Genomic DNA, 13575 nt, shown 5'->3' on the forward strand with positions numbered 1-13575 from the left:
TGTTGAAAACATCTCCTCAATCCTCTCATCATTTTGGTGGAACTCAAGAATGCTTTTTCATTTAAAGAATTCTTCGAGAAAACTTATATTTACAAGTTTCTTAGGAAAGTCTTATCATCGAGGTTGTCATTTGTTCACAAATTTATACACCCAAAATGAATGCAATGATTAATGAATGGATGTTGATGATGCATAATGAGCAAAATATTTATTAGTTATTATTACTTTTAAATAATAATATGTATTAGCTTCATAACTTATTATTTAATTTACTCTTATATTTTTTTAACCTTTTTTAAATAATTAAATTTTAATTTTTTATTTTTTACTTAAAAAATAATTACTAGAATTCAAGATATTGAAACACAAAATTAAAACTCTCCTATCATTCTAGTAGAGCCCAAATCAAAATCCCTCAGTTAGGAAAATTAACTTAGAATTGTGACTTTCCACATTATGAATAAAAATTCAGCCATAGGCTTTATTCAAATAAATATTTTGTTATTTTTAATTCCTAATTTTATTGTTTACTATATTTTAATGCCATTTCATTATTATATACTATCTTGATTTAATAATTTTCTATATTTTTCTAAGATTTAATAAAAAATTATTTTTTATCATGCATATTTATCTGCATATATATATTTTTTATGTACTAATCCATTTTAATTTGTTCCTACACAAACCACACTAAAAATTACTAAATATACTAAAAAATATAAACATATAAACCGAACAAAGAAAGAGCCCATTCCTCGTAGGCCTTGCTAGAGCCCAGAACCTTCTGGAGTTGGCTTAATACCGCTAGAGATGGACCTCTACACCCTGGGCTGCTTCGAGGGCTGAAGCCCATTTCCATGTCCTTTTCAAAACGAATTGCTTTTCTGGGAGGATCTCAACTATAAATAGCCCAACAGAGCAAAATGAAAATAAAGTCACTCATTCTCTTCTTGTCGCACAAGAAAATCGAAACTAACTGCAAAGGACAGATCGATTGCTCGATCAAAATATGGTGGCTCAACCAGAGGATGATCCGATGGCGGAGAAGAATCCAAAGCCTTTGGATGAAGACGATATCGCGTTATTGAAAACTTATGTACGTTCCAGGAGAAATTCTTTCTTTCTTTTTTGTTTTTTGTTTTTAACAAAAGCACTCCCTCTCTTTCTCTGCTATTTATTTTACATTGAACGTTAATTTTGGATTTTTTTTAATTCGGCTCTAGTTTCGTTGATTTTGCTCGTGTTTTAGCTAGGATTTAACCGTGGAATATAGTTCCGTCAGTAAAGGCTGTAACTTCCTGGATTCTATACAATGTGTTGTTCCCTTGTACTCACAAAGATTAAAACTAATTTTGCGGTTTATATAAACATTAACTCATAAGTGCGAGCTTGCCTGCTTTGTGAAACGACTATCTTTGGAAAACCCTAAAAAGTATATATATTTTATGGCATGTCTAAACTTTTCCTTATTTTTGGCAGGGTTTAGGTCCATATTCTAATAGCATCAAGAAAGCGGAAAAAGAAATCAAAGAGATGGCCAAAAAGGTCAATGACCTTTGTGGTATGTTCAACTTCATTTTTCCTTCTTTTGGATCCCCTATGTGTGCATGAGCTTTCATCTTTGTGCTACCGTTCAGACATGAATTATTTAAACATCAACCTTGAGAGGATAAAAAGTTATGCATGTATTGAGCTGAAAAGGATACTTGCTTTTATTTTATCTTTTGAAGATGATTTTGTGGTACATGTTATAGTCCATGTTTATATTACGAATTTTCTCAAACAAAAACAAAGGAAAAGTAAATTTATATCTATATGCGACCCAACATGCCTGGAGGATAACGCAATATGAACAGGATGCGATGCATGGTTGCATTTAGTTTCCCTAAAGTTTGCATGATAATACCAAAAGTTCTGGATTTGCTTTAAAGTTTAGTACAGTCTGCTATTATAGTTATGATGGACGAAAATGTTTGTTCCTGGAATTCTTACCCATCACAATCTGCTGGTAAATTGGACTGAAGACAGTTTGCTTTGTTGCTTGCTTTGTAACATCAACTGATAGCAGCAACATTACCACTCTGATTTTGTAGTTTTTTGGGGTCATGTTAGATGATGTTTAGCAGCTGATAGTCTCCTACCAATCATTATTGACTTTTTGTACATTTTTATTAAATATTCCCCTGAATTTGGTAATACTGTTTATTTGTTTCTTTATTTTTACTATTGGCTAACTTTTTGCTATAATAATTGGCATCTTTTAGTTTCTATTGCATGTTTCTATTGTTATTAACATATATATCATCTTAAGTTCTGTCATGTCTAATGTCCAAAATAGGTATCAAAGAATCAGACACTGGGTTAGCTGCACCCAGTCAATGGGATCTTGTATCAGATAAGCAAATGATGCAAGAGGAGCAACCTCTCCAGGTATTAGTTCTTTCTTTCTTCTAAAAGGGAGTTTAGACAAAAATTTTGTATTTGCAGTTCAAGTTTCTTGAGCACTGACTGTTTTCATCACCTAGGTTGCAAGATGCACAAAAATAATCAATCCAAACACAGAGGATGCTAAATATGTTATTAATGTAAAGCAAATTGCTAAGGTATGTAGTTGAGTTGTTAAATTGTTTTGCGTTCTTGTCTTGTTGGTGGCCTAAAATCGGTCCTTTGTCACAAGAAATAGAATTTGAATTTCAAATATATAGCGTGAATGTGTGTTATGAAGTGCAGTTTGTTGTGGGGCTGGGTGACAAAGTTTCCCCCACTGACATAGAAGAAGGCATGCGGGTGGGGTAAGTTTCCTATTTATTAAAAGATTTCTCTGTTAATTCCTGTTACTTTCATACTTTGGATCGAGTTTTATTCCCATTGAAATTATTATTATTTTTTTGTTTTCTTTTGAAGTCTTTTTAAATCCGTATAATATGTGGACTATTTGTGTGTTGCTGAGATACTATTGGGAGTCCATGCTTTAATTACTTTTTATTTTTTAGGTTTTCTTATCTTTTTGTCTTAATCACCCTGTTTGCTTTTGTGTATTAATCGTGTGCAATCATGTTCTGCATTGCAGGGTGGATCGCAATAAATATCAGATACAGATTCCCTTACCTCCAAAAATTGATCCAAGTGTGACCATGATGACTGTGGAGGAGAAGCCTGATGTCACCTATAATGATGTTGGTGGATGCAAGGAGCAGATTGAAAAGATGCGAGAGGTATGTTGTTGGTTATATATGTTTATATGTAGAATCTCAATCCCTTTGCTGCTGTATTAGCAACATAAAATAACAAATTAGTTGGTAGTTGTTCGTGTAACATTTGATTTTGTTTATTTAGGTTGTTGAGCTGCCCATGCTACATCCTGAGAAATTTGTTAAGCTTGGGATTGATCCACCTAAAGGTGTTCTCTGTTATGGTCCTCCTGGAACTGGTAAGACCCTTCTAGCGAGGGCTGTGGCAAATAGAACAGATGCTTGCTTCATCCGTGTTATTGGAAGTGAGCTTGTTCAGAAATACGTTGGTGAGGGAGCTAGGATGGTGCGGGAACTTTTCCAGGTTATTACCTGCTACATTTCAATGATTCTTGTTTTCTCCCGCAACTATTCTTTTACTGTTTTTTTGGTCCTCTCCTATTATCTAACAAGATGTTACCTGTTGCAGATGGCACGTTCCAAAAAAGCATGTATTGTGTTCTTTGATGAAGTTGATGCTATTGGGGGTGCACGTTTTGATGATGGTGTCGGTGGAGATAATGAGGTGCAGCGAACAATGCTTGAGATTGTCAATCAGCTTGATGGGTTTGATGCCCGTGGAAATATCAAAGTTCTGATGGCAACTAACAGGTTACATATTCTGCCTTTACTCTCTTAGCTCACTGTATATTCTTTTCTATTTTGCAATAAATTGCAGCATGTATAAAACCCTGTGAAACCACTGTAGAATGCCCTTCTGAATTTGTTGTGCAGTAGAACTTGAAGTTTTGAACTTTTCTGTTTTTTTCATATTGATTGTGTTGGTCTTTTTGTCTGCATGAGTGATGCTTGAAATGTAGCTTGTTTTAACTCTTTTGGGCACCGTTATCCAGGCCTGACACCCTGGATCCTGCACTTTTACGTCCCGGACGATTGGACCGCAAGGTTGAGTTTGGTCTTCCTGATATGGAGAGCCGGACTCAAATCTTCAAAATCCATACAAGAACTATGAATTGTGAAAGGGACATTAGATTTGAACTTCTTGCTCGACTTTGTCCTAATTCTACAGGTCGAGTTTCATCTTCCTAGACCTTGTTTTATGTTCTTGAATCTGATGTGCTGTATTTATTTTCTTTTCTATTCTTTTTCTGTTAAATAATTTGTTTTATTTAGGATTATTCTGGGACTTAATGGTTTCTTTTGCAGGTGCTGACATAAGGAGTGTCTGCACAGAGGCTGGAATGTTTGCAATACGAGCAAGAAGGAAGACGGCAACTGAAAAAGATTTTCTGGATGCTGTAAACAAAGTCATCAAGGGTTACCAGAAGTTTAGTGCAACTCCAAAATATATGGTATACAATTAAGTTGAAAGCCGAAAGGGACGTTTTTATTCCCAAATTATGTTTAAAGGGGAATGCCGTTGGTCAATACCAGACTTTGAAAGCAAAGTTTTAGTTGCATTAATACATTTATAAAAGGAAAAAAATGTTTGCAATATTTCATTGGGTTTTTTTATAAAATTGTTGTGCTCCTGCTTCATAAATAAAATTCCTTAAAAGAGTTGTTGATGAAATTAGATTATAGAAATGGTTAGTTACATTAGCTAGCTTATTAAAAAAAAATGCTATTAGAGTTTCAAGGTTCAATTGCTTTATCATCTTAACATAATTTATGGAGCAGCACCGAAAAATAAAAATCTCGCACCCTAAATTTCCCCAAAGTCCCGTTCATTAGAAGAGATGTGGGCTTTTAGTGTAATTAAACATTACTGAGTGTATTCAAATACCCCATCCACCATATACTAATCTTTGAAATTGAAAATTAAGGGACAAATTACCATAGCGACAAAGGAAGTGAGAACTGAGGGAATTATTATGTGTCTTATTATTGTAAAGAGAATTAAAAGAAACACCAAAGTTCAACATATACAGAACGGTGAAAGAATTTTAATTAAATGGGTGCCACCGATTGGACCATATTGCAACATATTACAAAGCGCAGGGCTGACTTGAAACTGACGCTAAAGTTAGGGGGTATAGTAATAATATTACAATCAAACGAAAACTTTTAACATGATTACAATCTCAAGTCCTCGTCACCAAAACAGTCTTAGCAGGACTACTGCAGCCATTTAAGACATGTAGTCGTCATGTGCATCAGGGTTGTCGGTTCGCTGAGATGCTCCTTGGTCCGTCCCAATTGTTCTCTTACTCATGTTAGCTCGCTGCACTAGTCGAACCAATGCTTGAACCACTTCTGACATAGGTGGTCGAAACTCAGGCTCCGGCTGCCCCAAAGAAATAATTAAAAGAATCAGTTTAATACTACAGCAGTGTACTGTTCTACAAGTTCTTGCTCTGTCCATATGGTTTACAATCCGGGACTCTTACGTACCAGTTTATATCTACAATATATTTTTTTCTTTCCATATGTTGGAAAATTTTGACAACTACATGAGCCATTAAGGTGGCCCCCTTAACACCATGCTTATGCCAATTCATTGAAGATTTAAGGTAGATGAAACAAGAAAAAGGTCATAAAGTGTCTTCCTTTTTTCAACCAAGACATTACCTGGACACAAAGAGCAATCACATCTGCAAAACGCGAGAGAGATTTAACGGGGTAAAGCCCTTTAAGTGCTGGGTCAACCATCTTAGATAGAGCATCAATGTCATGGAGCTGAGGTGTTGCCCATCGAACCAAAGATTGCTCAAGTCTTGGCCTTGTGCTGTTAAAAACACTCAAATACTAGTTAGAATTCTGGTGAACTAACAGGATGCCAATACACTGAATGATGGAATACCCAATTCTTTATAGATGATTCCTCACCTATCAAATGGCTTACGTCCAGTGAGAAGTTCCAACATAACCACTCCAAAACTGTAAACATCACTCTTAAGAGAGTACAGACCAGACATAGCAACCTCAGGTGCACTGTATCCAGACCCTACATCATCACGATTTAGTACCTGCACATGAGAAGGAGACAGTTTCAGTATGTACTTAAGCAACTAGTCCAACACTAAGGTACTTTGACCATGGTCAATAGGTCATTGAAGGGTTCTTTATATTTCTGTTTCCCTGCATTCATCAGTCACTTTCAGCATCACATAAGTGCCACGGAAAACCCTTTGGCACTTCAGCAAACATTGTTTGTCATATCCAGAGGCATAAATGATATGGTTCATAGGTCAAGCAACTCAGGCTTGAAAAACTTGAATTAGTGTCACAGAATGAAAAAACTTTTGCATGTGAGATATTGTGAGGAAGCACAGAAACTAGCCATTTGAACATTTTTCTTACTGTTGCTACATTTGTGGTGAAAGAATGTTTAGATGAACTCTACAGATTGTAAGATTAACTTGGAACAGGATATAAAGATGCAAAAGTCAAAGATAGTATTATTCAGTCTCATCCTTTGACAAATGCCAATTAACATAGGCAAGTACTCACAAAAGAGACAAGACAATTCAAAATATAAATGACGTACAACATGGTTGTGCAGTGCTAGTGGGAAACTTAATAACTAACATCAAAGGAAGTTACTAGTTCATGCGCATCCAAGCATTTGGCTTATTGGTTGGTGCATTATCCCCCTACCTAAAGAGCAGGGTTTGAATCCCCCCTCCCCCAATTATAAAAAAAAAAAAGTTACTAGTTCATGCAATAACGGTAAATTCTAGGATGCACAAAATTCACCTGATCTGCATCTGGAATAAAGGTTGCCAAGCCCGAGTCTGAAAGGTGAGGATTGAGCTCAGCATCAAGTAAGATGTTGGCTGACTTGATATTTTTATGAACAATAGATGGTGAGCAAACTTCATGCAGGTACCTGGAAAAAACCTTCTAATGAATTCCAAGTAGCCATTTGACAATAGATAATAACCACTGCAAGTATGCAAGCCCAGCTCCTGGTTCACTTAGTCCAATACATTTCTACCCTATAGCACATATCCAATCTTAACAAAAATTTGGAGATCCTAATAGTCAAAAGATACGCTACTAGCATCTTAAAAATAGTTTTTTTTTTTTAAATTTAGCATCTTAAAATAGTTAATTCTCAATTACAATCAATTGTCTATTACTAGCAAATTAGTAAATTGTTTCAAGTAAAAGATGCAAATGCCAAAACACCCCACATTCCAAAAGATGACCAAAGGGGAGAGTAAAAGATATTGGGGGTAGAGTGCTCAGTGTTAGATGTTTACAAGGAAAAAAGGCGAAGGTTGTTGTCCATTATTTAGTTATCAACTTACTCTAATGCACGTGCAGTCCCCAGAGCAATTTTAACACGAGAGTTCCAAATCAACGGCTTGCTGTACTCATCTGATACATGGAGAAAGTCATGCAGTGAGCCATTTTTGTGGAACTCATAGACAAGCAGGTGCTGTCCATGCTCTGAACAATAGCCAACCAGCTCTGTTACATTTGTGTGATGCAACTGGGAGATATTTGAAACTATCTCTATAAAATCATCAGATATTTCACTGGGAAGAGCTGATGAATCTATTTTCTTCACAGCAAGAACCTACGACAGTACAAAACAAGTTTACCAGTTAGGTGAGTGCTGTGTAGAACACATTTAAAGCACTTAAGGCAAGTAACTGACAAACTTTGAACCAAAAACTAGGCAGATCAACAACATTGGCATCTGCAGCAGTAATTGCAAGAAAGGGAGATGTCTTTTTGAAGATAATCATGTAACACACATGAAGGTCACAGCTAGGAAAAGCGAGGCAAATGTAAACTAAATATATGCTGATGACGAGAATATTTCTCAGGTTAGAGCATGAATTAAAACAGAAGTCACAATAAAAATTTAAGCACAGATCATGCTCCATTTATTTTGACAGGACTAATGCATTTAACAGGCAGGAGTGTCTACCTTGCCATCATCAAATTGAGCTCGATAAACACGTCCAAAACACCCTTCACCAAGAAGATTTTCAACACTGAAACTGCCTGTAGCCATCTGGAGGTCTGCTATTGAATATGATGTAACATTTGTAGGGGCTGGGACAGCTTTCTTAACAACAACGGGCTTTTTAGAAAAGTCTTCTTCATCAAATGATTTGTGGCGGTCGATGGGAGGGGGTCGAAGGTTTATTGAAGCAGGTGTATCAAAGGTCTTGGTGTCAATTGAAGAGGAAGACTGAATGGATTTCATTTCTGCAATACAATTTTAGGTAAGAGAAACAGATAGTTTGATGAAGAGAAGTAAAAAAGTATACAAAGCCAAAAGATTTTAGAGGAGAAAAGGAGTTAACATAGACTGTGAAGAAAGCAAAGTAATGCTGTACAATTTAGTGCAGAATTATCCTAATTCCCCCAGCCCCTTACCCTACACCACCCCAACCCCCTCCCCCTCGCCCCCCCCCCCCCCCCCCCCCCCCCCTCCGCCCCCACCCCTCTCCCCGCGAAAGAAAAAAAAGAAATGAAAAGAAAGACAACCAAAAGTCATCAGAGTCTCCTATTGGCTAAGATTTAGTTTCATTTATGATACCATTAAGAGATGGAGCAAAAAGCTTAAATTCACAAGAGAATTTGCATATGAAGATAAGAAGAAATGCCCACGAAATCACAGAGTCAAGAATGGATTTTTCACTGAAGCTTATATTCTTGTAATCTACTGAATTTTTTACTTTATCAGTTCCTAAATGTTCTTCAGATATCTAATAACTACAAGAACAAGTTTATAGCTGTTTGCTGCTAAAAATAAAAGACACTCATAAAGTCTCTTCACTAAGAAATCCAATACAGTAGCATTACAAGCAACATGAAGCAAACAATAAAGATATATTTATGGTGACACTCAACTGGCCAGTGTGCCAGTGTGCAGAATTGCAGATAGACTATGAGTGTTACCTTGCACTTCGTTAGAAGCAAGAGGAGCAAAGGGTTCATTATCAAGCTTTTCAATATCTGAGGATGACCTCTTGGATCTTCTTTTCACCAGAAAGAATGCTACTATAGCCCCAACAATCAGGATGGAAATCACTATTCCTGCTATGCCTCCACCTCCAATGCCTGATTTGCTACTGCCACCACCAGAACCACCATCCGATGGGGAACTATTGCTACCAGATTTGTGATTTCTGTTGTTTCTAGTGGCAGGAGGGGTACCAGGTGGAGGTGGGGGAGCAGGTCCCGAGCTCCATGAGTTTCCGTCCTTCCTGTCATGAAGATTACTCAGATTGAAATTGCAAAGAACTTTCTTTGATAACAAAATAGAAATCACAGCACTTGTTAATGCAGTCAAATGCTTACTGCAAATTGATACTTTTCAACTGATCAGGTATCCAGCCAGTAAAACGGTTATTTGAAACATACCTGTGAGACATAAAAGCAGCTATCACAAATGGCAGGATAACAGGGTCAATTACATTATAAGAAAACAATATGATGCTCTAGCCTTTTTAAACTGATATACTGGTTACCCACAGATTATCAAGGGGAAGATTGGCAAGGACATCAATAGTGCCTGTAAACTGGTTGTTTTGCAAATACCTGCATAAGGGTAGATAAAACATATGAGGAAAATCCACCAAATATACTTGTTCTGCAAAAGATTTTTCCTATAACACTTACATAGAGTTCACACTAGAGAGATTTTTAAAACTCTCAGGGAGATCACCAGTAAGAGCATTGAAAGAGAGATCCCTGCAGCAAGGAATAGAGGTAACTGTTAACTTGTTCTTTTAGTTAAATAGGCTAAAAGACAGGCATCTATGAAAAACTATGTAACGTGATTGGTGGCAGGAAGAGCATCTTACAATGTGGAGAGGGAAGAAAGTGGTGCAAACATGTCATTCAATTGGTTCTGCAACTGGTTATGACCAAGATTTCTGCATTTCCAGAAATGGAAAAGAAAAAAGAAAAAAGTATAAGGGTTTAAATTTCTATGGACCTTGTGTCAAGTAATTAATGATTGGTACATTACTCACAGGTATTGAAGAGAAGGCATGTCATGGAAGACATAAGGGACGCTTCCAGTAAATTGATTAAATGCAAGGTTTCTGCATATAAAAGAACATTATATTATACATAAATCACTATAAAAATCAGAAATGAAACAGTAGCAGTAGGAAAGGAAACAAATGCACATATGAAGCATACAATTGCTGCAAGTTCGGAGGAAGATTATATGGTATTTCGCCTGCAATATTGTTATGGCTCATGTCCCTGCAGATTTTGTCAAATATCGGTATGAAGATAATCAAATGAATATAGAAAAAATCAACCCACTATAAAAGATTATAGATTCTTACAGTTCCTTCAATGATGTCAAACTTTGAAGGTTGTAAATTGACCCAGAAAGTCCAAGATTCGACAGTTTACTGGTAAAAAGGACAATAGAAGAACATACTATAGTTAGCATCAGCATGATGTAGGACAACACATCTCAAAGGCAAATAGGGAACGAAGGAGATCACATTTCAGTGACACGTTGGCCCGAACAAGTAACACCTTTCCAGGACTGCCCACATGGATCACCATTGCTAGAGGTCCATCCTGTTAGCTGCTGTGGTGAATTTAAACTGCTGAACATACCCCCTAGAGCTGAAGCTGCATATCAAACATCCACAAATAGGATGAGTAACCCAGGGAAAATTTTCAATTATGTGTCTTAAATTATTCCCACTTCTCTGTTGCAAATTCCATGGAAAATAGTAGATTATATTCACTCGTACATTAGTGTGTGCTTCAATGCACATAATTTGTGTATTTAACAGATTTATCTTGTTAGTATATAGATGTTTATCTATCCAGTAAGTGACATAGCTCTTCCACAAAGAATAAATTATTAATGAGTAAAATAAGTAGTCAGAAACAATTTGGTTAGGAATATTGGATTCACAACAAAATGGGGAAATCTGAAAAAGGATCAATATTCAAGCAGAAAAATGCTATTTCTTTGAAGAATGTCAAAAAAAAAAAAAACAGTGCGGCCACAGAGGAAAGACCATTTTGCAATTTAAATAAATTCTTCTCCTGAGTAGACACTGAAAGAAGAAAAAAGGTAAATATGTGAATCCAATCCATTCCTCAAATGTTTCTCTTCCACCATTTTGGGACATCGATTTTGACAGCTGCAGTGGTAAAACATCATCACTAATTTGACCATCAGGAGAAAGAGATTTTATTGGTATCTCTCTGTGAAAGCCTCGCTCTCATCAAAATAATTTGAAATATTAAGTTTTGGGTCCAATTTACACTCACTATGCATATAGTCTACAAAGAGATAAAACCTTGTTAATCATTGTGATTCCAATAGGCAGACATGAGTGCCAGGGATTTTGAAGTTAATCTCTAAGGGAATCATTTTAATTGCTGATATAGGTTAGGCAAGTTATAGACTCCCATTCAGGTAGTCTTAGCAAACATGAGTAGTTGTCTCTCCTGACATACAAAAGCTATTCTCAGTCTTGATAATCCAGTCTTAACACAGAAACAATTGAGCTAATGCTATATCCAGGCATCATTGCTTTGAAACCAGCTAAATGTCCAAGTTCGATCCTTCCATTCACTAGCAATGCTGATAAATAAGAGTATAAGCCAACCATATTGAACGTCACCAAGCTGGAATTCCCACCGTAGTAGACCTCATACTTGGGTTACTGCAGGATACCCTCCCATCTGACACTCCAATGTTATGAGCAATGACTCCACAAGACGAACAACAAATCCTGTTGATACCCAGGAAAAGCAGTGGGGAGAAAGATTGCACTTGGTCTAATTACCAGCATTCAGCGAAGACCTTAAATCACTAATTCAAAAGATCATAAATTTGTCCAGTAATCCATATCCTAGATATGAATTAAAATGACAACAAAAAAACCAAACTTTCCTCATCTTTGAACTTATCTCCATAATCTACAAGAACCCACCTTTGGAAAGCAAGGTCAAAACTTTATAAACAAAACTAAAAAAAGTTCAAAACTCGAAAGGGAATGCGATCAAGGAAGTCTATTTTAAGCCACAAGCAGCTCAAAGCAGATAACATAACAGAAAGCCAACCAAAAAGCGACACCAAAGATTACAGATTTGGCAAGAAAAAGTAAGCACATGCAGAATCCAAAATCTAAAACAGAATAAGGCAGAAAAGCAAAGTAAGACTAACCATCTCCTTGATCTGTAGCACCATTGGCACATCTGGGCTTAAACCCCAAAATGCAGACTGTGAACAGCAGCAAAACCAAACCTTTTCTCCAATTCTTCCTCATCTCTCTCCAAACTGATCACCACCCAGAACCAGAACTGGCTTTGGTCTAAGGCTGTCTTGGACCCTTTTTCTTATTCTTCCGCTTTTATAATAATACAATAATTTTCTTTGTGGGACAAATTTTAGACTTGTTTAGCCATAACCAAGTAAAAGCTGGCAGGCACGATTTGCCAGAAGAATCCAAAGCCACAGGAAAGCTTATATTTTTACATTGCCTATGGCTATAACATTATCATTAACATTAATAGTGGTATTTATGTAGACATCACAAATTCCCATTTTTTGTATTTTGGTTTTTGTTTTTCCTTTCTGTTTTTCATGTGACTGACACTGTTAAAAAAAATGCAAAAAAGTAAAGAGATGCTTACGCTTTTGGTAGGTGTTCTGGCTTTGCTAAATACTCGTTCTTTCCTTTAAAATGTTATGCAATACTAATAAAATAAGAGCCGTAGCTTTCACAAGGCTTATGACACGCCTTTAGATTTGCCTGCGGGTTTTTCATTTTATTTAATTGTCGTAATCATAATTATACAGATTTTTAAGGGGGTTAGCAAGTAGCAGTAGTTGGCCTCAAGGTTATGGCCCCATCTATGTTTTATAAGGACCAGAAAAGAGAGACACAGAGAGATAATACATTGCTTTGAAGATTAAATATGATTGCTAAAATTATTAAACAAACATTATTACTTTTAATAACAGTAAATGATTACAGTTGAAGGGGACAGTTGAATGCATAATTTATCTTATGCCATACCATTATTTCTTGTTCTTGACAAAGTATTGTTCATCTGTTCACAATTTCTACATGGTTTTAGTTTTTGTTTTGTTATAGTGCTGGAAAACAACATGTAAGATTTTTTGAAGGGCGTAAGTTTCGCAATAGATTCTTGAATGATTAAGCTGGTTTCAGGATGACTAGAATGATGGCACAACTGTAGACATTTTTGGATTGTGTGACAGTCACTCTCAGATTTAGACATGGAGGTGGTAGAATAGAATCCAGATTGTTAGCGTTTGCAAATTGCACCCTAACCTTCCTTTCGATTTTTCTTTTTTATTCTTTAAATAATAACAATTTTTTGGTGGTCTTAGAACTGTAAAACTAAAAAAAGAAGAAAAAAAAACTCAGGGTCGTTGAGGTAATGGGCAGGAATTGTT

At 36.2% G+C, this 13575-nt stretch overlaps 2 protein-coding genes across 2 annotated transcripts; one reads left to right on the forward strand and one right to left on the reverse strand.

The window, feature by feature from the left end:
* LOC18596327 (26S protease regulatory subunit 7A) lies at positions 935–4770 on the forward strand. Its single transcript, XM_007024732.2, has 10 exons — positions 935–1099; positions 1483–1564; positions 2342–2433; positions 2529–2606; positions 2734–2795; positions 3074–3218; positions 3340–3558; positions 3664–3845; positions 4088–4263; positions 4401–4770. Exons 1-10 carry the CDS (start codon positions 1013–1015, stop codon positions 4556–4558), a joined length of 1281 nt encoding a protein of 426 aa, XP_007024794.1. The 5' UTR covers positions 935–1012; the 3' UTR covers positions 4559–4770.
* LOC18596328 (protein STRUBBELIG-RECEPTOR FAMILY 6) lies at positions 5049–12772 on the reverse strand. Its single transcript, XM_018123056.1, has 16 exons — positions 12316–12772; positions 10628–10760; positions 10463–10531; positions 10311–10376; positions 10139–10210; positions 9968–10039; positions 9783–9854; positions 9636–9701; positions 9462–9524; positions 9060–9367; positions 8080–8363; positions 7451–7722; positions 6894–7026; positions 6024–6163; positions 5766–5922; positions 5049–5481 (listed from the first exon to the last, which is right to left on the reverse strand). Exons 1-16 carry the CDS (start codon positions 12416–12418, stop codon positions 5326–5328), a joined length of 2166 nt encoding a protein of 721 aa, XP_017978545.1. The 5' UTR covers positions 12419–12772; the 3' UTR covers positions 5049–5325.

This window comes from Theobroma cacao, chromosome 6 (assembly GCF_000208745.1).
Source record: "Theobroma cacao cultivar B97-61/B2 chromosome 6, Criollo_cocoa_genome_V2, whole genome shotgun sequence".
In the NCBI taxonomy this organism is placed as follows: domain Eukaryota; kingdom Viridiplantae; phylum Streptophyta; class Magnoliopsida; order Malvales; family Malvaceae; genus Theobroma; species Theobroma cacao.